General features: G+C 39.7%; 2 protein-coding genes and 1 pseudogene across 2 annotated transcripts in view; all 3 read left to right on the forward strand.

Moving 5' to 3' along the window:
- HECW1 (HECT, C2 and WW domain containing E3 ubiquitin protein ligase 1) overlaps positions 1-26260 on the forward strand; it is an 803434-nt gene that overhangs the window by 253140 nt on the left and 524034 nt on the right. The gene's annotated exons all lie outside the window — the stretch shown is intronic.
- Positions 15526-16687, forward strand: LOC112302681 (actin, cytoplasmic 1-like). Its single transcript, XM_071221832.1, is given in 2 exon segments — positions 15526-16298; positions 16300-16687. Coding segments are annotated over 2 exon segments (1116 nt in total). The 5' UTR covers positions 15526-15570.
- Positions 21160-22898, forward strand: LOC139440996 (prominin-1 pseudogene; annotated as a pseudogene).

Consider the following 26260-nt stretch of genomic DNA (forward strand, 5'->3'; position numbering starts at 1 on the left):
AGAGGATCCATATGAACACAATTAGAAATGAAAGAGGAGAGATTACAACTGATACCACAGAAATACAAAGGATTGTAAGAAATTACTGTGAAGGGCCACTGTTATCAAAACAGCCTGGTACTGGCATAAAAACAGGCACATAGACCAATGGAAGAGAACAGAGAGCCCGGAAATAAACCCAAGTCTTTGTGGTCAATTAATATTTGACAAAGGAGGCAGGAGCATAAAATGAAGTAAAAATAACCTCTTCAACAAATGGTGTTGGGAGATCTGGACAGCTACGTGCAAAAAAAAAATGATACTCGATCACCAACTTACACCACACACAAAGATAAATTGAAGGTGAATAAAAGACTTAAATATATGTCATAACACCATAAAAGTCCTAGAGGGAAACATTGGCAGGAGAATCTCAGACATTCCACACAGCAACAACCTCACAGGCACATTTTCTAAAGCAAGGGACATAAAGGAAAGAATAAACAAATGGGACCTCATCAAAATAAAAAGCTTCTGCATGGCTAAAGATAACAGCACCAAATTACAAAGAGAACCAACAGTACGGGAAAACATATTTGCCGATGATACCTCAGAAAATGGCCTGATCTCCAAAATATATAAAGAACTTACACGACTCACTCCAGGAAGACAAATAACCCAATTAACAAATGGGCCAAGGACTTGAACAGACACTTCTCCAAGGAAGACATACAGAGTGCCCAAAGACATATGAAAAGATGCTCAGCATCACTAGCCATCAGAGAGATGCAAATTAAAACCACAATGAGGTACTATTTCACACCAGTCAGAGTGGCCAACATAAACAAATCCACAGACAAATGTTGGAGAGGATGAGGAGAAAAGGGCAACCTAGTGCCCTGTTGGTGGGAATGCACACTGGTGAGGCCACTGTGGAAAATAGTATGGAATTTCCTCAGAAAACTAAAAATGGAACTGCCCTTTGACCCAGCAATTCCACTGCTTGGATTATACCCTAAGGACCCTGAAACACCAAAAGAACCTATGCACCCCAATGTTCATCACAGCACAATTTACAATAGCCAAGTACTGGAAGCAACCTAAGTGCCCATCAGCAAATGAGTGGATCAAAAAACTGTGGTACATTTATACAATGGAATTCTACGCAGCTGAGAGAAAGGAGGAGCTTATACCCTTTACAACAGCATGGATGGAACTGGAGAGCATTATGTTAAGTGAAATAAGCCAGGCGGTGAGGGACAAATACCATATTATCTCGCTTTTTACTGGAACATAATCAACAGTAGAAGAAAGCATACCAAATATAACCAGAAACATTGAAGTTAAGAACTATCTATCAATAGCCAGTGGGGAGTGAGGAGGAGATAGTTGGGAGAGGGGTTTACAGGAACTACTGTATAGGACACATGGACAAAACCAAGGCAGAGGGTGGAGGTGGGGGAGAGAGGTGGGTTTGGGTGGGATGGGGTGGAGGAATGGGGAGAAAATGCAGACAACTGTAATTGAATAACAATAAAAATATAATAAAATAAAAAACAATCAATAGATGCCAAAAAAGAATTGGACTTATATCTATTAAAGTCCACATTCTTCCCTTTTCTTTAGATACTTTGCATTTTTAAATTTCTGTAAATACATAAATGATTATAATGAATAAAAATAGAGGTATTATAACAGAGATGGCTAATAAGAATTCACACTTTAAGAGTTTTTTAATGATTACTTTAACTAGATAAGTGAAGATAAATTAGACATTATCAGAGAATGGCACTTTCTTAATGATTGTTTTTATTTTTCTTTACTTTTCTAGTTAAAGTAATCATTAAAAAACTCTTAAAGTCTGAATAGTAGGCATCTCTGCTATAACAGCTCTATTGTTATTCATTACAAGCATTTATGTATTTATAGTAGTTTAAAAACACAAAATATCTAAAGTTAAGGGAAGAATGTGGAATTTAATAGATATAAGTCCAATTCTTAACTCACCTCTTATTAAGAGTGAGTTACATAGACTTTCTTAGTATTAATGTAGAATATTGATATTATTGCCAACTTTGTATATATCATTTAATGTATGGCTGCTGTACATAGCAAATGGAACTACATATGAAGTCTAGTATACATCATAATCAACATATACAAGTTGCACATATGAGTTACACTGCCTGTAGGTGCCAAAGAGATGAGAATTTAGGATTATCAGAATTGCCTTGTATAGCTGTTCAGGCATGCCCTACATAAATGTACCAAGCGACAGGTGAAGAGAGGTTTGAAATAGAGCTTATGCTGCACTCACTGAAGGGTATAGTTCTTTCCCTAGAAGAGGAAGAGATTTACATCCTGGAACCTTCCTTGTCACCAGCTTTTGGTACACACAACTGGACCATGTAGCCAATCTTCTGAACAACAGAGCAAACACCCAACAGAATCCCAGATTGTATGAAGTTTGGAAGCCACAATTGTAGAGGATGTTGAAAAACACACAGTAAGGAGATTGCTTTGGGATGGTAAGGTCCCTGAGATTGATGAGAGGACCAAGGCTACTGTGGCCCCCAGACTGGTGCCTGGTGTCATGGTTGGTGGCTGCTTCAGGATCTTTGGAGGAGAGCTGTATCAGCTGCACCCTCCTCTACCAGAGCAGGGAAGGCAGTGTCACACCAGGAGAGACCTGGATGGTTGAAGTTGCTGTGAGGAATAAAGACACAGTGGGAGACACACAGAGGTGGTGTTCCCCTGCTGGGACTGTGGTCACTGGCTAGGACACTACCAGAGAAATTGGGGAGGGTGACACCTGGAGAAGGGAGAAGAGTTCGGCAGTGACAGACCATGACCAGAGAGTCTCCAGAACGGTCAAAGAGTTGGACTGTGTGAAAACTCGGACACTTGTTAAGAACAACATGTGCAAAAAAGAGGAATTTACTTAAAAGATAAAAAAGGCTCTCAGCCTTTGTGTAAGGAATCCTCACACAGCTGTTGGTACAGTGAAGAGGGAGGAGGAAGGGCGCAATTTTCTCTTAACCAGGGTACCTCATGGACTGATCAAAGTGGGGCAGCAGGGGCTCAGAGGGGTACCAGTCCCCAGAGACTTAATTTAATAGGGGAACTAAAGCCCAGAAAGAACTTTGCACTTGCACAGCACCAAGGCCAGCAAAGAGGGAGGTGGTGAGGTGTAAGGTGGATTAAAGGTACCGGCCAGGGGCAGATGTACAGTGGGGGCCTGGAAGTACTATGAAGGTCTGGCTAGAGGCTGGGCAACTGTGAATATTTTAGCCCAGAACTAGCCCCCATCTCACAAAACCACAGGAAAGGAAAAAAAAAGCAATGGCCAGCCCTCTCTGCCTGCAACATCCAGGAAGACCAGCAGAACTAACTTAGAGGGGTGAGTCAGCAGGAAGCTTTTGTTTTTTATTGTTTTCACCTCCAAGAGTGAGAAAATAAGACTTGGAGCTGTGAAAGAACCAAAGACAGATCCAGAGAAGGATCATGAGGCTAATTACAGCAATTGAGAAACTGAGACACATTTCACTTTGCTATCCTATAGAACTCACATTATATCGTTTATTTTTATTATTATTTTTCAATATATTTATTTATTTTATTTTATTATAATTTTTATTTCTCCTTTGTTTAATATTCTTTGTTTCATTTGCTTATTTAATTGCATTGTTTGACTGGTTTTCCTTGTTCTCTCTTTCATATTGCATTTTAATTTTTCTTCTTTCACTTCACTCTTTCCAATAACACACTACTATTGGTCTTTTATTTTCTAGTATTTTTATTCAGCTTATATGTTTCTTGTCATATTATTGTTGTTGCAGTATTATAGTAAATAATTGTTCCATATTATTATAAATACCACACATCAACCTCCCTGGTCTCGGTACATTTCACTATCTTCCTGAGCTTTATTACTATTGTGGTTAACTCTATTATTGCACACTATGCCTAGTTCTATCTTTTACTCCCACTATATCTCATCATGTAACCTCGTGCAAGTGCTCTGTGCTCTGGATTCAGCTCACATTCCTTCTGCCTTCCAATATGAGTTTTATCTCTTTATCATGTTTATAAGAAGTGGCTAGTTGGGTGAAATATCATGATTATGATGTGCTTCTCCAAAGGATCTGCTATCTGTTTTCTCCTTGTTGGTACATTAAACCCCATAGAATACTCTCCCACTGTCTTAATCCATTTTGACTTCACACTGCCACTGATCACATACATACAAGATAAGTTGGGAGTTGTGAACACTAGTAAATCCACTGCATAAAGGAATGTATCAAAAAAGGAGCCAAAAACAGGAAAACCAAGTACATCACAATAGCCGGCACAAACAGAAGAAAGAGCAACCCTAGAACATCCAGACAAGGATATCAAAGAGACCAGACCGCTGAATCCCATAGAACTCCTACCATAGCAGTTCACTCTACAAAGCCATCTAGCAAAGTGGAACATCAGGAAGCACAGAGAAAAACAAAAAGACTCACTTAATATGAAGAGACAAAAAACCTGCAATCAAAAGGAATGGAAGACTCCCCACTAAAAGAGCTAAATGAAATGGAGGCAAGCAAAGAATCAGATAGAGAATTCAAAAGAATGGTTATAAGGATGGCTAAGGAACTCACAGACAACTACATTGAACCTAGTGGGAACTACAACTGTATGGAAAAGGAAATAAAAACTATAAACAAGAACTAGGAAGAAATGAAAAATACAGTTTCTGAAATAAACAACACACTAGAAAGAATTACAAGCAGGCTAGATGAAGCAGAGGACTGAATTAGTAAGCTGTAGGGACAAGGTAGAAAGAAAAACCCAAGCAGAGCAGCTGCACAAAAAAGGAGTCAAAAAATATGAAGATAGCTTAAGGAAACTCTGAGACAACAGGAAACACAACGACATTCAAATCACAGGAATACCAGAAGGAGAAGAAAAGGAGCAAGGGATAGAAACCCTGTTACAAAAAATATTGACAGAAAATTTTCCGAACTTGGAGAGGGGAAAAACAACACATGTTCAGGAAGCACAGAGAGAGCCAATTGAGATTAACCCAAAGAGACCTACTCCATTACACATCATAATTAAACTGTATTAAACTGTCAAGTTTTTGATCACCAACTTACGCCATACACAAAAATAAACTCCAGATGGATAAAAAGACTTAAATATAAGTCATAACACCATAAAAGTCCTTGAGGAAAACATTGGCAGGAAAATCTCAGACATTCCACGCAGCAACATCCTCACACCATGTCCCCTAAAGCAAGGGACATAAAGGAAAGAATAAACAAATGGGACCTCATCAAAATAAAAAGCTTCTGCATGGCTAAAGAAAACAGCACCAAATTACAAAGAGAACTAACAGTATGGGAAAACATATTGCCAATGATACCTCAGCCAAGGGCCTGATCTCCAAAATATATAAAGAACTCACATGACTACACTCCAGAAAGACAAACAACCCAATTAAAAAATGGGCAAAGGACTTGAACACACCCTTCTCTAAGGAAGACATACAGAGGGCCCAGAGACATATGAAAAGATGCTCAGCATCACTAGCCATCAGAGAGATGCAAATTAAAACCACAATGAGGTACCATCTCACACCAGTCAGAGTAGCCAACATAAACAAATCCACAAACAAATGTTGGAGAGGATGCGGAGAAAAGGGAACCCTAGTGCCCTGTTGGTGGGAATGCAGACTGGTGAGGCCACTGTGGAAAACAGTATGGAATTTCCTCAGAAAACTAAAAATGGAACTGCCCTTTGACCCAGCAATTCCACTGCTGGGATTATACCCTAAGAACCCTGAAACACCAATCCAAAAGAACCTGTGCACCCCAATGTTCATAGCAGCACAATTTATAATAGCCAAGTACTGGAAGCAACCTAAGTGCCCATCAGCAAATGAGTGGATCCAAAAACGATGGTATATCTACACAAGGGAATTCTACGCAGCACAGAGAAAGAAGGACCTTATACCCTTTGCAACAGCATGGATGCAACTGGAGAGCATTATGCTAAGTGAAATAAGCCAGACAGTGAGGGACAAATATCATATGATCTCACCTTTTACTGGAACATAATCAAAAGTAGAAAAAAGCAAAGTAAGTATAACCAGAGACATTGAAGTTAAGAACAATCTAACAATGGGCAGGTCGGAGTGGGGAGGGGACAGTGAGGAGGAGGGATTACAGGAACAACTATAAAGGACACATGGACAAAATCAAGGGGGAGGGTGGAAGTTTGGGGAGGGAGGAGTTTCAGCTGGGGTGGGGTGGAGCATTGTGGAGAAAAGGCACACAACTGTAATTGAATAACAATAAAAAATTAAAATTAAAAAAAAAGAAAGACATATATACTGAATCATTTATATATTGTTGCATCTGTTTTACCATTTGTGGGAGACTTTCCTTCATACCTCATCCTCAAGAGAAATTTTAAATAATTTAATATCTGTTTCAAATGTGAATAAATTATTTTATTTCATATGAGGCATTTCAGTAGACACAAAGAAAGATTCATTGATAATTAAGTTGTTAAATAATGGAACAAACTATTAAAACACTTGCTTAAGAAAAAACATTCCCATTAATTCAGAAGATTATTATATTAATGAAGATTTTCATAAATTCTTTGCTCATAGTATTTATATATATATATATATTATTGTTATTCAATTACAGTTGTATGCCTTTTCTCCCCATCCCTCCACCCCACCCCAGCTGAAACCTCCTCCCTCCCCCACCTCCACCCTCCCTCTTGATTTTGTTTGTGTCCTTTATAGTAGTTCCTGTAATCCCCTCTTCCCACTGTCCCCACCCCACTCCCCCCTGGCTATTCTTAGATTGTTCTTAACTTCAATGTCTCTGGTTGTATTTTGTTTGCTTTTTTCTTCTATTGATTATGTTCCAGTTAAAGGTGAGATGATATGGTATTTGTCCCTCACCGCCTGGCTTATGTCACTTAGCATAATGCTCTCCAGTTTCATCCATGCTGTTGCAAAGGGTATAAGCTCCTTCTTTCTCTCTGCTGCATAGAATTCCATTGTGTAAATATACCATCGTTTTTGGATCCACTTGTTTGCTGATGGGCACTTAGGTTGCTTGCAGTACTTGGCTATTGTAAATTGTGCTGCTATGAACATTGGGGTGCACAGGTTGTTTTGGATTGATATTTCAGGGTTCTTGGGGTATAATCCCAGCAGCGGAATTGCTGGGTCAAAAGGCAGTTCCATTTTGACAAAGGAGGCAGGAGCATAAAATGGAGCAAAAACAGCCTCTTCAACAGCTGGTGTTGGGAGATCTGGACAGCTATGTGCAAAAAAATGAAACGCGATCACCAACTTACGCCGTATATGAAAATAAACTCAAGATGGATAAAGGACTTAAATATAACTTGTGACACCATAAAAGTCCTTGAGGAAAACATTGACAGGAAAATCTCAGACATTCCATGCAGCAACATCCTCACAGACATGTCCCCTAAAGCAAGGGACATAAAGGAAAGAATAAACAAATGGGACCTCATCAAAATAAAAAGCTTCTGCATGGCTAAAGAAAACAGCACCAAATTACAAAGAGAACCAACAGTATGGGAAAACATGTTTGCCAATGATACCTCAGACAAGGGCCTGATCTCCAAAATATATAAAGAACTCACAGAACTCCACTCCAGGAAGACAAACAACCGTCTGATCTTTCAATGTCCTGTGTCTTTGGTCTCCGATCTTCATATATGCTGGAATACTGTTGGCTGTTCGCTCTGCTCCTCAGATCAGCTAGGTATTTCACTGGCGTTGAGGGGAAGTGGACTCCACTCCCACCTATCTTGCCGCCATCTTGAAAAGGTCAAAATATATATTAATCTACTCACCTAGCCGTGCCATCTAATACCTAACCCTTAGATACCTAAGAGTTTCTTCCACCCTGCAGAGCTTTAGGTGAGACCATTTGGCTACTCCCTGTTGCTGGCATCTCAAGAAGAGTTACTCACATTCTGACATACACTAACTCATTTTGGTTATCTAGGTACAAGGCTCACTGCTTTATTCAGGGTCCATCCATGAGACCTAAGCTGCAGGATACCTTCTTCTCAGGTTGAGCCAATAATGGATCTGGTTGCATATACTAATGTGGGCACAACTGTGAGGTGCTTTGAAGAATATTGAACTAGGGTATATAATTGTCCATCAAGAGAGTAAAATGCAATCGACAGATATGCAAAATTACTGCAGGGAAAGAATAACTCAGGAAGAAAACAGAGTATTGAAATATCTAAAGTAAGAGTATATGCTCTACAAGTTGAATGCCAAGGCAACATCCAGATGGTGGGAAGTCATAACAATTACAGTTCAATGTATAAAGAAGATAAACTACAAGTGGGAGAAGAAGAGGGAGAGAAGCATTGATGTGAGAGAAAAACATCAATTGGTTGCCTCTTGTACCTACCCTGACTAGGGACCAAACCCACCACCCAGGCATGTGCCCTGACCCAGAATTGCATCAGTGATCTTTTGCTTTGCAGTTTGATGCCCAACCAACTGAAGCACACAGCTCAGTGTGGCTAACTCAAATTTGATTTAAAAATGTGTAATCTTACTAGTAATCAAATAAATTAAAATGATATATTATTTTAAGCTTATATTTAATTGATAATGCTCAGTGTTAGCCAGGGTTCTATAACATGGTTAGAATTACATTTTCTCCTGGAAGTATAAAATGACTTTTGGAAAACAATTTGGCCACAGGAAGGGAGAATCCTAAAATATGCATATATTCTAAGGAAGAATATTGGAATATTCTTTTTATATTTATTTTTATAAAATAAAAATATTTTTTATGTCAAGAACCTTTTCTATGTAAGTTAGCTGAATATAACCAAAATAACAATGGCAAAAACCATAAGTGAACATAAAATTTAGATTCTCTCATTAAGGAAGAAAGGTAGAATGGGTGTTGGATATACAAGTAGCAATTTTTACTGTATTACTCAAGGGAGGAAATTGAACGTAAAAATGATTTTCAAAAGGCCATTATTTTTAGGGAAAAGCCCCAATTTCCAAAAATAGGGAAATATTTACAAATTAAAAATTATTTTGATGATTTCATAGACAAAGGGATGTTATCTGCAAAGGTTTAAATAATAGTTGAGCATGCTTATTTAATGTTAATTTCAAAAAAGTAAAATGCAATATTATATAAAAACATACCTTGTTTTATTGTGCTTAACAGATATTGCATTTTGTTTTATAAATTAAAGGTTTATATAATTTGGTGCCAAGGAAAACTGTAAGCTCCATTTTCTCATTTGCTCACTTCGTGTCTGTCATTTTTTGTTAACTTTTGCAATATTTGGAATTTTTCATTATTACTACATTCTAAGTATTTTTATTGATTATGTTATTAGAGTTCCAATTTTTCTCCCTTTGTCACCTTCCACCTGGTTGCCTCCTTCTCTCTAGCAATCCCCCCCTTAGTTCATGTCCATAGGTTATGCATGTAAGGTCTTTGGCTTCTCCATTGCCTATACTGTTCTTAGCATCCCCCTGTCTATTCTGTACCTACCCAATTATGCTTCTAAATCCTTATACCTTTCCCCCATTGTCCTCCTTTCTCTAAATGATCTCCATATCTATGATTCTATTCCTGTTTTAGTTGTTTGCTTAGTTTGTTTTTGTTTTTGTTGTTTAGATTCAGTTATTGATAGTTGTTAGTTTGTTGTCATTTTAGTGTTCATAGTTTTGATCTTCTTTTTCTTAGATATGTCCCTTTGACATTTCATATGGTAAGGGCTTGGTGATGATATACTCCATTAGCTTTACCTTGTCTTGAAAGTACTTTATCTGTCCTTCCATTCTAAATGATAGATTTGCTGGATAGAGTAATCTTGGCTGTAGGTCCTTGTTTTTCATCCTTCTTGCTAGTCCCTTTTTGCCTGCAAAGTTTCTTTTGGGAGATCAGCTGGCATCTTATGGGAACTCCTTTGCAGGAAACTCTGCTTTTCTGTTGCTGCTTTTAAGATTCTCTCTTTATCTTTAATCTTTGGCATTTTAATTATGGTATGTCTTGGTGTGGACTTCTTTGAGTCCAAATTGCTTGGGACTCTCTGTGCTTCCTGGACTTGTATGTCTATTTCCTTTGCTAAATTAGGAAATTTTCTTTCATTATTTTTTTAACATAAGTTTTCCATTTTTTTCTCTTCCTCTTCTCTTTCTGTCATCCCTATGATTCGGATGTTGGGCCTTTTGGAGATGTCCCAGAGTGTTCTTAAACTCTCCTCTTTTGTTTTTGAATTCTTGTTTCTTCATTTTGTTCTGATTAAATATCTATTTCTTCTTTATGTTCCCAAGCATTGATTTGAATCCTGGCTTCCTTCCTTTCACTGCTCATTTCCTGTGGATTTTTCTTTATTTCCCTTAGTAGAGGCTTCATTTCTTCCCTTATGCTTTAGCCATATTCAGTGATATCTTTGAGCATTCAGACCACCATTGTTTTGAATTCTGCATCTGATTGGTTGGCTATCTCCACATTGCTTAGTTCTTTTTCTGGAGTTTTGTTCTGTTCCTTCATTTCGGCCATATTTCTTTGTCTGCTGATTTTGGCAGCCTCCCTGTGTCTGTGTACTAGGTAGAGATGCTTTTATTTGTTTTAAAACACCTGTTAAATCATATGGGGTGGAGCTTTGGGTATTTGCCTAGATGGGGCAATTGTGGCTCCATGTGTGGAGGAGAGGCCAGAGAGGACAATACTACTTACTGCTGGCTGGTTTCTGGGGGCTTCTCTGGCCCTCATCCCATTTCCAGTCACTTCACCCACTTCCCATATGCAACTGGTCCCCCTCCAGCTGCTGTCCTTGTTGTAATTCCCAGGGTGGGTGGGTTCAAATATGTACTGGCAGTTTCTTCTACCACCCCAACCCACACTATGAAGCTTTATTTTTCTTGGCACTGTTGCCCGGGGCTGCACGGTCTGGCCTGGGGCTGGGCTGGCTTGCTCACAAACTGTCTCCCCAATTTTTGTCCACCACACATGAATGTGGGGCTGCCCATTCCAATGGCTTCTGTGGCCTTGCTGCCTCTCCACCCCTGCACCCCTGCTCTCCACCACCATACCCAGTCCTCTCTGCCCAACTCCCTGGCTCCACTCCTCCTACCCATCTGGATGAATACAGCTTCTTTAAATCTTTGGTTGTTGGACTTCAGTACAGTTCTGGGTGTTTTTCTGTGTGATTTTTTCACTCCCTGAAGTCTCAGATGACAATTAGCAATTTTTTTAGCAAATAAAGTATTTTTAAATTAAAGAATATACATTTTTTAGACATAATGCTATCACCTACTTAACAGACCACAGTATAGTGCAAACATAACTTTTATATACACTGGAAAACCAAATTAAGTTTATGCGACTTTATTATAATATTTGCTTTTTTAAGGTGGTTTATAATTGAATTGAAAATATATTCGAAGTATGCTTGTACTCTCAAGTTTGCAAAAAACACTCAATTTTTTAAAATTATTTTTCTTCATTGTTTATATTTTCCTTAATGAGCATATTTTAAATGTATGGTAAGGAAATTGTGGACAATATTTTTAAAACATCATAATTGAACCCAAATTCTCATATATGACAAACAGGAATTCAAATTGGAAATTCTTTATGTTGAAACAAAAATTTATATAAGTGAGGATACCAAGATACCTGTGGAGTAGGAGGAAGCTACATTTGCCTCCTCTCATCACCAAATCAGATTTATAGCTAAACTGTAGAACAATTAGCCTGAATAATCAACTGAAGGCTAGCTGAATAGAAGTATTAAAATCAAGATTTGTAGTAGAAGCCCCATAGAGAGTGCTAAGAAGGGTGGAGATGTGGAAAGGACTGGCTCCACACCCACATGTGGTGGTTGAGATACTGGAGGGGTATTTTGGCCTCAAAGGTCCCTGCTGAGAAGCATGAGAAGCATGAGGACCATGGGAACTCAACCCTATGCTGAGGTGCCCATCCCAAGCACCAGAGCTGAGAGGAGGTACCCACATAACATCTAGTTGTAAAAATCATTGGGGATTTTGTTTGCCTGGGGAAGAAAGGAGTATGCTAGAAGCCCAGGTGCTCTCTTGAAGGCCAGCACAGAGGATTTGGTTCTTGGCAACTCAGCCAGGGCTCCAGTATTGGGAGGATGACTTCGATATATGGGAGTCATACAGAAAAGATCTAGGTGGTGTGCCCTCAAAGAAATATGTCAAGGGTCAGACACCAAGGTCCCTGTGCTTAGTTCCTATCCAATATTGCCATCAGATGCCATATTTTCATGGACAAACACTACATTTTATTCTTACACCACACTTTTATTCTTACACCACCAGATTGGGAAGTGCACTATCCCAGTCCTCCAATTACTGGTGACACTACCCTGCCAAGGTAGAGTCCTGGAGAAAGATCTGTTTGCTGCACTCAACAGGGAACTTTTGTTTACTTTTTTGGAAAATCTCTTGATAGAGACTCAGACAGGCATTGAGTTGTGTAGCTTTGAAATGGGGGACATTTTTCTCCTTTCATGTGTACAGCTAATAGTCTGCTTCCAACTGGAGACTGACTTGGGTTACCCTTCCCACTCCTGGTGGCTCTCCTTTTGTTGAGGTCATTCCCACAAGTTGATAGAGTACTGAACACACTTTGGACTTTCAGAGCACATCTCTCTGTGAGTTTCTTTTCACAGATTCAGACACATACTGGGCGGTGCTGCCCTGGTGTCAGGGAGGGTCATTCTTTTCCTCCTTACCCCTGGGCACAACCAGCTCCACTTTCACAATGGGAGTCTTGCTTGGCTAGTCCATTGACCCCCATGGTCCTGCCCTGCTGAGTTCAGACACACAGATAAATTGGAGTGCTGCATAGAGCTGGGACTTTTGAGCATTTCTCCTTGAGAGCCTCTAGGCAGGTTTGTAGACTGGCACTGTATTATGTGACACTGGTGTGAGGAGCCAGCCTTTACCCACCACTAAAAGTGCAGCTGGTTCCACTCTTCTAATTGGGGACTCACTTGACCTGTTCTTCTGACTCCTGCATAGGGGCCAGCTGTGTATACCCAACATGAACCTGCAGTGCACTCTTTCTGGGGAAGCTAGTGTCAGATACTTGGTCAGAGACTGAGTGTATGGCTCTGGAGTAGGGGCTACTTCCCCACCCCCCATTGAGTTCCTAGCTGTGCTGTCCCCAAGCACTCCTGCCTATTTACACTGTTTGCCCTACCTTGTGGTAAAGACTGCAGGTTACAGCCAGCCTGAATCCACTCTACAGTTTTTCTTCAGAAGGCTCTTAAGGAAGACCCAGCAAACTCAGGGGTAGGTACAGTAGCTGACAGGTAAAAGTTGGGTGTTGGGGTGCCTTGGGCATTTTACTGATCTGCTTCTGGTTCAGAGCTGGGACAATCCAACCCTTGTACATAGCTTGGCCCATACCATGGACACCCAGGCCCAGAAGCAGACAGAAACAACAAATTGCATGGTGGCTTTAGACAGGTAGCCCAAGCCTAGTTACAGGCAGTGTTTGATATCAACCTGTGCAGGAATCCCACCCAAGTGAACCCAGGATGAACACAACCAGTAACGTGCTTAAGACCACACCAGAGCTTGATCTAACTATTCACACAAGCAGTGCGCAATCAAAGAGAGTGTCTGGTGGGCACCAAACCCAGCTGGGAACAACTCTGCTTTGAAGGTCAGCCCCTGCACAGCATCTCATACACTGTGATTAAGGTCAATATTTATAGTGAGCCAGCCTGAGGGTTAAACCCACCTAGGAACAAGCCAACAGCATTCAAGATCCAACTACAAGAGACCACACAAGAGAAATTCCTTGAGCACCTCGCTCAGGTCACCAGGAAGATTATACCACTAAGCTCCATAAGACACCCACAATGTAAAACCAAATAACAATTTTGGTAGACCTAACAGATCTACCTAATACACAGAGACAAACACAAAAAGTCACACAAGAAGGGGAGACAAAGAAACATGCCCCAAATGAAGCAACATTCAAAATGTTCTTAACCCCAGAAAAGGAATTAAATAAAATGGAAGCAACCAAAATACCAGATGCAGAGTTCAAAACAATGGTTATAAGGATGCTAAAGGAACTCAGGAAGAGAATGGATGATCTCATTGAGAACTTAAACCAAGAGAGAATAAGCATTAAAAAAGTACATAAAAGCTATAAGAAAGCACAAGTCAGAAATGAAGAATACAATATGTATTGTATATGTAATGTATACATCTAGTGATGTATACATTAGATGGAATCAAAGTCAAATTAAGTTCAGCAGAGGATCTAATCAGCAATTTAGTAAACAAGATACGGTAAACACCCAAGTATGGAACAAAAAAATTTATATATATATATATATGTAATTTTATAAACAGTATATAATTTTATAAATTGAAAAAAGTATAAGGTACTTCTGGGACATCAAGTGTAACAACATTTGCATTGTAGTGGTACCAGAAAGAGAAGAGAAAAAAACAATGGATTGAGAACCTGTTTGAAGAAATAATGACTGAAAATTTCCCTAACCTGGTGAAGGAAAAGCACAAACTTGTCCAGGAAGCACAGAGTCCCAATCAAGATGAACCCAAAGAAGCCCACACCAAGACACCTCATAGTTAAAATGGCAAAGGTTGAAGATAAACAGAATCTTAAGAGCAGAAAGAGAGAGTTGCCTGCAAGGAATTCCCATAAAGCTGTTTGCTAATTTCAAAACAGAAACATTTCAGACCAGAAGGGATTGGCATGAACTATCCAAAAAGATAAAAAGCAAGCACCTACAACTAAAACCATTCTATACAGCAAGCCTATCATTTAAAATAGAAGGCAAAATAAAGAGCTTCTCAGACCAAAAAAATAATAAAATAATATAAAATAAAGTAAAATAAAATAAAGACAAAGAGTTCATTACCAACAGACTAGTATTGCAAGAAATATCAACGGGTCTCCTTTAAGAAGAAGAAGAAAAAAACACGAGAGAGAGGATAACATAGGTATAAAGAATAAAATGGCAATAAATATGTACCTATCAATAATCACTTTAAATGTAAATGGATTAAATGTTCCAACTGAAAGACCTAGGGTAACTGAATGGATAAGAAAACATGTCCCATATATTTACTATCTACAGGAGACCTACTTCATGACACAAGATACAGACTGAAAGTAAATGGATGGAAAAAGATATTTTATGCAAATGGAACCAAATAAAAACAGCTGGGATCGCAATAGTTTTATCAGCCAAAATAGACTTCCAAACAAAAGCCTTAACAAGAGACAAGGAAGGACATTGCATAATGTTAAAGGAATAAATCAAACAATAGGATTTAACCCTTGTAAATATATATGTACCCAACAATGGAGCACACTTAAATATAAAAAGAAAATCTTTCTCACTCACTGCAGCCAGCCCACTGTCCTTGTTGTCTGGTAGCTCTGTGCTCCCTTTCTCCCAGCCCTTCGACCACCACCCTCTCAGATCGCCATTGAAGAAGAGATCACAGCGCTCGTCATCTACAATGTCTCCAGCATGTGCAAAGATGGCTTTTCTGGGGATAATGCCCCCTGGGCCATGCTCCCATCCACCATAGGGTGCCTCCAACACCAGGGTGTCATGGTGGGCATAGGGCAGAAGGACAGCTATGTGGGCCATGAGTCCAAGAGCAAGTGTGGCATCCTGACCTTGAAATACCCCATCAAGCACGGCATCATCACCAACTGGGACAACATGGAGAAGATCTGGCACCCCACTTTCTACAACAAGCTGCATGTGGCCCCTGAGGAGCACCCTATGCTGCTGACAGAGGCCTCCCTGAATCCCAAGGTCAACTGTGAGGAGATGATTCAGATTATGTTCTAAACTTTCAACACGCCGGCCATGTACATGGCCATCCAGGCTGTGCTGTCCCTGTATGCCTCTGGCCACACCACTAGCATTGTTATGGACTCTGGCGATGGGGTCACCCACACAGTGCCCACCTCTGAGGGGTATGCCCTCCACCATGGCATCCTGTGTCTGGACCTAGCTGGCCAGGACCTGACTGACTACCTCATGAAGATCCTCACAGATCGTGTCTACAGCTTCACCACCACTGAGTGAGAAATCATGCACAACATCAAGGAGAAGCTGTGCTATGTTGCCCTAGACTTCCAACAGGAGATGGCTTCCACTGCGTCTTCTTCCTACCTGAAGAAGAGCTATGAGCTGCCTGAGGAGCAGGTGATCACCATTGTTAACAAGCGGTTCCATGTCCAGAGGCCTCTTCCAGCCTTCTTTCCTCAGTATGGAGTCCTGTGGCATCCATAAGACCATGTTCAACTCCATCATTAAGTGTGACATCAACATTCGCAAGGACCTCTATGCCAACACTGTGATGTCTGGGGAGACCACCATGTACCTTGGCATCTCTGACAGGTTGCAGAAAGAGATCATGGCCTTGGCCTCCAGCACAATGAAGATCAAGATCATTACCCTGTTGGAGCGCAAACACTCGGTGTGGATTGGTGGCTTCATCCTGGCCTTGCTGTCCACCTTCCAGCAGATGTGGATCAGCAGCAAGCAGGAGGATGACAAGTTGGGCCACTCCACTGTCCACTGAAAATGCTTCTACAGGACTGTGGGTAGATGCATGTGCTGCATGAGTTGATTAAGTCCAAGTTTTCCCTGGCAAATGTATACACCTCATGCTGGCTTGTGAAACTGGAATAAGCCTTTGAAAAGAAATCGTTCTTGCAACTTGTATCTGAGCTTAGCACTGGATTGTAAACCCGGTTGCTGATTTTGACCATGTATTCAAGTTAACTGTGCCCTTGTACATGTTTAATACTCTGTACCTATCTTTGATCTAAACTCTATAGCTTAAAGGAGAACATGTTTCTGGGAAGGAAATCCAGGGGCTTGATGAGAACTGTGAGGCCACATATTCTGATGTGTGCAGGGTATTATCTTTCAGGAGCTGTCTATTCCAGGGTTTCTCTAAAGGCCCCACAAGTCCTGAACCAGTTGTCATTTCTGTCCTGCCAGTCTGACGGGGTTTGGTGGGTCCAAGTGTTGGGACCCCTTTTCCTTTCTTAGCTGATGTTTCCTGCCAGAACATCTGGCTTGTTATTTGCCTTGAGTTGGAAAACAGTTTGAATTTCCACCTGTAAATATATTCATTCTTTTTTTTATGTAAGGTTTTTGTGTGCAATTCTTAATTCTTTAAGAGATGACAAATTTTGTTTTTTTACTGTCATGTGAAGACATTAAGCCCCAGCAACACATCATTGTGAGGAAAATAAAAGTACTGCAGAAAAGAAAATCTTTTTTGTGAAATTCAGATTTATTTATTTACTTATTTTTGCGTGTAAAATTCAACTTTTTTTGTGTTTGTTGTTCAAGTACAATTGTCTCCATTTTCCTGCCACTACTTTGCCCCAACCCATCCACCCCTACCTCCCACCCTCATTCCTTCCCCCCTTGGCTTTGTCCATGGGTCCTTTATGCATGTCCCATGATGACCCTTTCCCTTCTTTCCCCCATTATGTCCCTCCTCCCGACTGTCTGGTTACTGTCAGTGTGTTCTTTATTTCAATGTCATTGGTTATATTTTGCTTGCTTGTTTCTTTTTTGTTGTTGTTGTTGATTAGGTTACACTTATAGGTGAGACCATATGGTATTTCTCTTTCACTGTCTGGCTTATTTCATTCACATAGTATACTGCTCTCTCGTTCTATCTATTCTGTCATGTCAGGTAGGAGCTCCTTCTTTCTTTCTGCTGCATAGTGTTCCATTGTGTAAATGTACAACAGTTTTTTATCCACTCATTTACCGATGGGCACCTAGGTTGCTTCCAACATTTGGCTATTGTAAATTGTGCTGCTATGAACAATGGGGTGCATAGGGTCTTTTGAATTGGTGATTCAGGGCTCTTAGGGTATAATCCCAGGAGTGGAGTTGCTGGGTCAAAAGACAGTTTCATTTTTAGTTTTTTGAGCAAATTCCATACTGTTTCCACAGTGGCTATACCAGTCTGCATTCTCATCAACAGTGTACTAGGGTTCTCTTTTCTCCACAATCTCACCAACACTTATTGTTTATTGATTTATTTATGATGGCCATTCTGACTGGTGTGACATGACACCTCATTGTGGTTTAAATTTGCATCTCTTGGATGACTAGTGATGATGAGCATCCTTCGTAAGACTCTGGGCCCTCTGTACATCCTCTTTGGAAGAGTGTCTGTTCAGGTCCTTTGACTAGTTTTTAATTGGACTGTTGTCTCCCTGGAGTGGAGTAAATATATAAGGAAAATCTTGATGGGTGAAAGAGGGAGATCAACAATAATAAAGTAATAGTAATGGATTTTAATACCCCATTGACATCAATGGATACATCTTCGAGACAAAAAATCAACAAGGAAACAATGGTCTTAAATGATATACTAGACCACATAGATTTAATTTATATTTTTAGAGCATTTCACCCTAAAACAACAGAATATACATTATTTTCAAATGCACATGAAACATTTTCTGGGATAGACCACATGTTATGACACATAAGTTTTAATATTCATGAAAATTGAAATGATATGAAGCATCTTCTCAGGCCACTGATATAAAACTATAAATAAGTTATAAGGGAAAAAAGAAAACCTGCAACACAAACAAACACATAGAGGCTAAATAACATGTTACTAAACAATGAATGGGTCAACAATGCGATCAAAAAAGAACTGAAAAGTTTCCTTGAAACAAATCAAATAAACACATAACAACCCAAAATTGATAGGTATTAGCAAAAGCAGTCTCCATAAGGAAATTCATAGAAATACAGGCATACCTCAAGACAAAAGAAACTCAAACAATCTAATCCTATACCTAAAAGAACTAGAAAAAACTAGAAACAACAAAAAAATAGCTCAGGGTAGGAAACAAAGGAAATAATAAGTATTAGAGTGAAAATAAATGACATAAAGACTGAAAGAGCAATACAAAAGATCAATGAAAATAAGAGCTAATTCTCAAGAGTGATAAAACTTTAACCAAACTGATTAAGAAAAAAAGAGAAAGGACTCAAATAAATCAGAATTGAAAGAGAGAAAGTTAATAACTGACAATGTGAAAGTACAAAGGATTGTATGAAAATATTTTGAAGAACTGTATGCCAAAAAATTGAACAACCTTAAGAAATGGAAAAGTTTCTAGAAATATGTGGTCTTCTAAAACTGAATTAGGAAAAATCAGAATATAGCAACATTATTTACAATGGCCAAGTGCTGGAAACAGCCTAAGTACCCATCAGTAAATGAATGGATCAAAAAGCTGTGGTACATTTACATGATGGAATAATAGCAGCAGAAAGAAAGGAGCACCTACCCTTCACAACAGCATGGATGGAACTGGAGAACATTATGCTAAGTGAAATAAGCCAGGCATTGGAAAACAAATATCATATAATCTCACTTGTAACTGGAACTTAATCCACAAAACAAACAAATGAGCAAAATGGAACCAGAGACTTGGAAATAAAGAACAAAGTGACAGTGGCCAGAGGGGAGGAGGAAGGGGGTTCATGTGGGAAAGGGCAAGCAAGTGAACACAAATAGAGAAATCATTGTCATGGACAATGGGGGGCAAGATTGTGGGAGTGGGGGCACAGTGTTGGAGTGAGTAATGTGGAAAACTATGGGACAACCATAACAAAACAATTATAAATAAATCAATTAATTAAAAAAACATGGACATAGGACCTGCATACACCATTCTTTAAAAAGTACATACAGATGTCCAATAGACATATGAGAAGATGCCCCACATTACCAGTCATTAGAGGAATGCAAATTAAAACCACAGTAAGTCTAGAAAGATGGGGCAGGAATGATAAACTGAGGGGTTCTTTCTGTACCCTTCTTCTCTCAGTCCCCTGAGACCCTGCCTTGACACCTTGGTAAGTTATGTGAGCCTGAGAGTGGCCAGAGGGGCTGCCAGGTGGGCAAGGTGGTCCAGGTACCCCAGCAGCAGGCTTTTGGGCAGGGGATGCTTCCTTGAGAGACTGACCCCTCTGGAGATCATGTATGCCAGCCTGTCCAGGAAACTGAGGACTCCAAAGACCCAGTCCTCCCTATGCCTATTCTGCACAGAAATGCATGCTCCTGGCTCATCCTCGGCTTCCAGAACCTCTGAGGCAGGAGGCCTCCACTTCTACCTTATGTGTGGGGCATTTGCTAGGCATGACCCTGATACTCAGCTTCCTGCTGCTGCTGGGGCTCTGACAGAACATCATTTCAGAGGGGTTTCCATCATCCCCCAGGAGTCCTGATGGTCTGAAATTTGAATCTCCCTCAATGAAGTATGAGATCAAAGACTCACACACCTGGACCCATTGGCATTCTCTTTCGAATGGTGCACATCTTCCTCCATGTGGTGTAGCACAATGCTTTTCCAGAGGGTATTTTAAGAAAAATAATACAAAAGAAGTTTGGACTTTCCACTGATTATGAGAATATCATCCACTATGAGATTGGGATTATTATCTGTGTTGCCCTGAGACTACTCTTTGTTGTTTTTATGCCTCTGGTGGTGTTTTCCTTTTTTTTTTCTTCCAATGCTGTAACAAATGTGGTGTAGAAATGCACCAGTGACAGAAGAGGAATGGGGCCTTCCTGAGGAAATGCTCTGCAGTCTCCCTCTTGATGACTTGTATATTTATAAGCATTAATATCATCTATGGTTTTATGGCAAATGACCACCTCAGGACCCAGATCGGCAAGACATGGAACCTGGCAGACAGCAATTTCAGAGACTTGAGAATTCTCCTGAATGAAACTCCATCACAAATCAACTATGTACTGGGCCAGTACACCATGGCTAAGAAAAAGGCATTCTTAGATTTGGACAATATTAAGTCACTACTTGGAGTTGGAATTCATGAACAACTGAGACCTAAAGTCCCTGTTCTTGATGACGTCAAGGCCATGGCAGTGACCATAAAAAAGACCAAAAAGCCCTGTTGAATGTGAACAGAACCTTAGAGAGGCTGAAAAAATCAACTGCATGACTTAGCACCAGCCTGCATCATGTTAAGATGAACCTGGAGCAATCATTCAGTGACTACATATGCTCTGCACAATTAGAGATGACCACTTGCAATGACGTCAGAATGACTCTAAACCAACTAGATGACAACACCAACTTGGGTCAGCTCCCATCTTTGGATGAGCACATTGATGTTACCGATATTCTTCGAATAGATTCATCCAGCCTGGTCCAAGAGGGCTATAAACCATTTAATGATATACCTGAGAGGGTGCAAAACCAAGGTGTTTACATGGTATCAGTTATCAAAGATACCTTGAATTCCATTGGTTCAAGGATGTTCTTCCCACATTGGAAGAACATGGTGGCTGGGTGACTTGGTTGCCTGCTGTTTGCTGACTCTCATCGTGATTTTTTATTACCTGGGCTTATTGTGTGGCTTGTTTGGCTATGACCAGAATGCCACCAGGCAAGGCTGCATTTCAAATACCAGGGGCATTTTCCTCATAGCAGGAGTTGGAATCAGTTTCCTCTTTTGTTGGATATTGATGATCATTGTGGTTCTTACTTTTGTCATTGGTGGAAATGTGGAAAAACTGGTATGTGAACCTTACCAAAACAAGAAGTTATTCCAGATTTTGGACACACTATATTTACTAAATGAGAAATGGAAATACTATCTCTCTGGCATGGTACTTAACAAACCGGATATTAATCACACTTTTGAACAAGTTCACAGTGATTGCAAAGACAATAAAGGCATTTATGCCACACTGAGGCTGGGGAAGAGATGCAATATCAATGAATATCTCAACATCCAAGAGCTTACCAAAAACTTAAGTTGTGATTTTGAAGACATGAAGGTGAAGATTGATGATCTTTTCTTACAGGATGTGGCAGGAAAAAAAAAAAAAAAAACAAACCAACCTTCAGGATTTCAGCTCTTCTGGGGTATACAGAATAGAGTATGGCTCTTACTCAGCAGAGACAGCTAAAATGCCCACAAAAGTGAATCTTTTAACATTTGCAGATGGTCTAGAAGAAAAAACCAACAAGTTGCCCCACAGAAGCTTGAAGTGGTCCCTGGCAAGTAGTGAACAGAAGATTAGAATGATTTACCATGGCCAAGTCATGCCTCTGGGATCATGCATGACAACTCTTTACCAAAGCATTCAGGAGCTTCAACACAAAAGCAATGGATTGGAGGTGAAAGTGCACAATATCATTTCCTCTTTGGATTCTGCTCAGGACTTTATCACAAATCACACTTCCTGTGTTATTGTTCAGGAAAGTAAGAAGTATGGGAATATAATTGTACATTTTGAACATTACCTGCAGTGGACCAAGATCTCTATCGTGGAGGAAATTGAAGCCTGCAAGCCTATGGCAACCACTTTTGATTCTGCTGCGACATGTTTCTGTGCAGCTACATCATCAAAACCATGAATTTGTTTTGGTTTGGCATAGGAAAACCTACCATATTTTTACTCCCAGCTCTAATTTTTGCTGTAAAGTCGGCCAAGTACTACTGGCAGGTGGTTTCAGAGGATGTGTACTGTGATGTTGAAATTATACCCATGAAAAATATGCAAAAGGGTAATATTGGTTTTCATAGATATCAAACCACTCAAAATCTATGAACAAAGCTGTTAAACAAATCCAACTGCATGGGCTCTTTAGCTGCAGTGTCTACAAATTTTGAAAAGAAATCTGCCCCTGAGGAGTTTCCAGATTTGGTGATACCATATGAAACACACACTAAGGGTCCAAAGAGGGAAAAGCACACACACCTGCTTTTCACCTTTAGAAGTCTGGCTTTAATTTCCTGAGCCTTCTGTAAAAGTTTAAATATGGAACACATTTATTCATTTTCAGTTTAGCACTTGGAACTCGACATGAATTTTGTCACATTTCATGACATGCAATTAGACTTGTAGTTGGAGGAAATTCAGCAAATAGCACATATATGTGTGAATAATAAAGGAATGACTTCAGAAAAAAAAACCCAATAAGTTATTACCTCATATATGTTAGGGTGGCTACTATTAATAAGTCAACAAACAACAAGTGTTGGTGAAGATGCAGAGAAAAGTGAACCCTTGTGCATTGTTGGTGGAAATACATATCAGTGCAGCCACTGTAGAAAACAGTAGTTTTCTCAAAAAATAAAAACAAAACTGCATTATGACCCAGTGAATCCACTTCTGTGAATATATTAGAAATCAGAAATTCTGATTCAAAAGAGAATGTGCACCCCTATGTTTATTGCAGCATTGTTTACAATAGCCAGAATTTTATAGCATCCCAAGTGCCCATCAGTAGATGAGTGTGTGTGTGGGGGGGGGACTGTGGTACATTTACACAATGGAATATTACTTAGACATAAAAAATAAATAATCAGAGCATCTGGCCAAGATGGAGGCTTAGGCAGATATGCTGTGCCTCCTTGCACAACCAAAAGAAGGACAACAACAAATTTAAAAACAAAAAGACGACCAGAACTGCCAGAAAATCCAACTGTATGGAGGTTGGACAACCAAGGAGTTAAAGAAACATTCATCCAGACTGGTAGGAGAGGCGCAGATGGGCATCTGGAGTGGAGAGGACTCACAGCAATGTGGTGGCTGGAGGACCCTGGTGGGTGAGGTGGTAGTAAGGCAGCAGTTGGTGGACTGGGAGGTCCCACATTTATGTGCAGATAAAATGGGAGGAACAACTGGGGAGCGAGACAGACCCCGCAACCCAGGGTTCCAGTATAGGGAAATACAGCCTTAAAACTTCTGACTAAAAAAAAAATCTGTGGAGGTTGTGGCAGCAGGAAGAACTCCCAGCCTCACAGGAGAGTTCATTGGAGAGATCCACGGGGTCCTAGAATGTACCCAGAACCACTCACCCAGGAATCAGAACCAGAAGGGTCTGATTTGTTTGTGAGTAGAGGATGAACTGACTGAAAGCCAGCAGAGGAAGTGGAACTGTTCCCTCTTGGACCCTTCCCCTACACACAGCACTATAATGTAGCAACATGGGTTGCCCTGCCCTGGGGCATACCTAAGGCTCCACCCCTTACTATGTAACAGGCACTCTGAGAGAAAAAAAAAAAAATGGCCCAAACGAAAGAACAGCTCAAAGCTCCAGAGAAAATACAACTAAGTGACAAAGAGATAGCCAACCTATCAGATGCAGGATTCAAAACGCTGGTAATCAGGATGCTCACAGAATTGGTTGAGTATGCTCACAAAATAGAGGACAAAGTGAAAACCATGAAAAGAGAAATAAAGGAAAATGTACATGGAACCAACAGTGACAGGAATGAAACTGGGACTCAATTCAACGGTTTGGACCAGAAGGAAGAAATAATCATTCAACCAGAACAGAATGAAGAAAGAAGAATTTGAAAAAATGAGGAGAGGTTTAGGAACCTCTGGGACAACTTTAAATGTCCCAACATCTGAATCATAAGAGTGCCAGAAGAAGAGGAAGAGCAAGAAATTGAAAACTTATTTCAAAACATAATGAAAGAGAACTTCCCCAATCTGGCAAAGGCAATAGACTTCCAGGAAGTCCAGGAAGCCCATAGAGTCCTAAAGAAGTTGGACTCAAGGAAGTACACACCAGAGCACATCATAATTACATTACCAAAGATGAAAGATAAGGAGAGAATCTTGAAAGCAGCAAGAGAAAAGGAGACAATACCTACACAGGAATTCCCCAAAGATTATCAGCTGATTTTTCAAAAGAAACCTTACAGGCAAGAAGGGACTGGAAAAAGTGTTGAAAGTCATGAAAGACCTACATCCAAGATTACTCTATCCAGCAAAACTATCATTTAGAATAGAAGGGCAGAGAAAGTCCCACCTAGATAAGGTCAAGTTAAAGGAGTTTATCATCACCAAGTCCTTATTATATGAAATATTAAAGGGACTTACCCAAGAAAAAGAAGATGATCAAAAATATGAACAGTAAAGTGACAACAAACTCACAACTATCTACAACTAAACCTAAAAAAAAAAATTAAACAAACAACTAGAAGAGGAACAGAATCATAGAAATGATGATATGATGATAACATGGATGGTTATAAGTGGGGAGGGGGTGGGGGTGGAATGGAAAAAATGTACAGGGAATAATAAGCATAAATGGTAGGTAGAAAATAGATGGGGAGGTTAAGAATAGTATGGGAAATGAAGAAGCCAATGAACTTATATGTATGACCCATGGACATGAACTAAGGTGGGAGAAATGGTGGTGGGAGGGGGGTACAGAGAGGAGGGGAATAAAGAGCAGAAATGGGGCAACTGTAATAGCAAAATCAATAAAATATATATAAAAATAAAATATAAATCTTACTTTTTGTAACAGTATTGATACACCTAAAGGGTATTAGGCTAAGTGAATAAGCCAGTGAGAGAAAGATAAAGGCCATATATTTTCACATGTGGAATCTAATGAATAAATAAACAAAATAGAAATGTAATCATAGAGAACAGACTAACAGCTCTCAGAGGGGCGAGGGTTGTGGGGCTGGGTGATAGGTGAAGGAAGAAAAGAAAAGAAACTCATAGAGACAGGCAGCAGCATGTTATTACTAGAGACAAAGTGGAGTGGAGGCAGGCAGAAGATAATAAAGGGGGTAAATGGTGACAGAAGGTGATTTGACTTTGAGTGGTGAATACACAATACAACATACAGATAATGTATTATAGAATTGTACACTTGAAATCTATTTAATTTATTAACCAATGTAACTCCAATAAATTTACTAAAATAAAATTTATATAAGGGATTAAGACATAGTCTGACAAATTTTTCAAATTAAAAAAAAAAAAAGTCCAATACCAGTGAATTAGGGAAAGCAGGTCACTTAATGAACTAAACTCAACATGCCCCCAGGTAATTGTCCTCTATAGAACATAATGTCAGAAAGTAATGGGCTCACAACCTTATTATGTAGTCATCATAATCATCATCTTCATCACTAATATTCACTGAGAACCTAGTTGAAACTTAAGCACTTTTATTTAAGCATTCTACATCTTATGAAGTAGGTATTATTGTTGGTCCTCTTTTACACATAAAGACCAGGTGGTACAGGGAGGTTGTCTTGCTCATTGTCTCTCATAGTATTAAAAATGTAGCTAAAATTCAAAACAAAACAGCATGATTCCCCAAGGACATATCTTTGCTGTTTAGGAAAAAAAAGG

This window comes from Desmodus rotundus, chromosome 6, assembly GCF_022682495.2.
Source record: "Desmodus rotundus isolate HL8 chromosome 6, HLdesRot8A.1, whole genome shotgun sequence".
Taxonomy (NCBI): domain Eukaryota; kingdom Metazoa; phylum Chordata; class Mammalia; order Chiroptera; family Phyllostomidae; genus Desmodus; species Desmodus rotundus.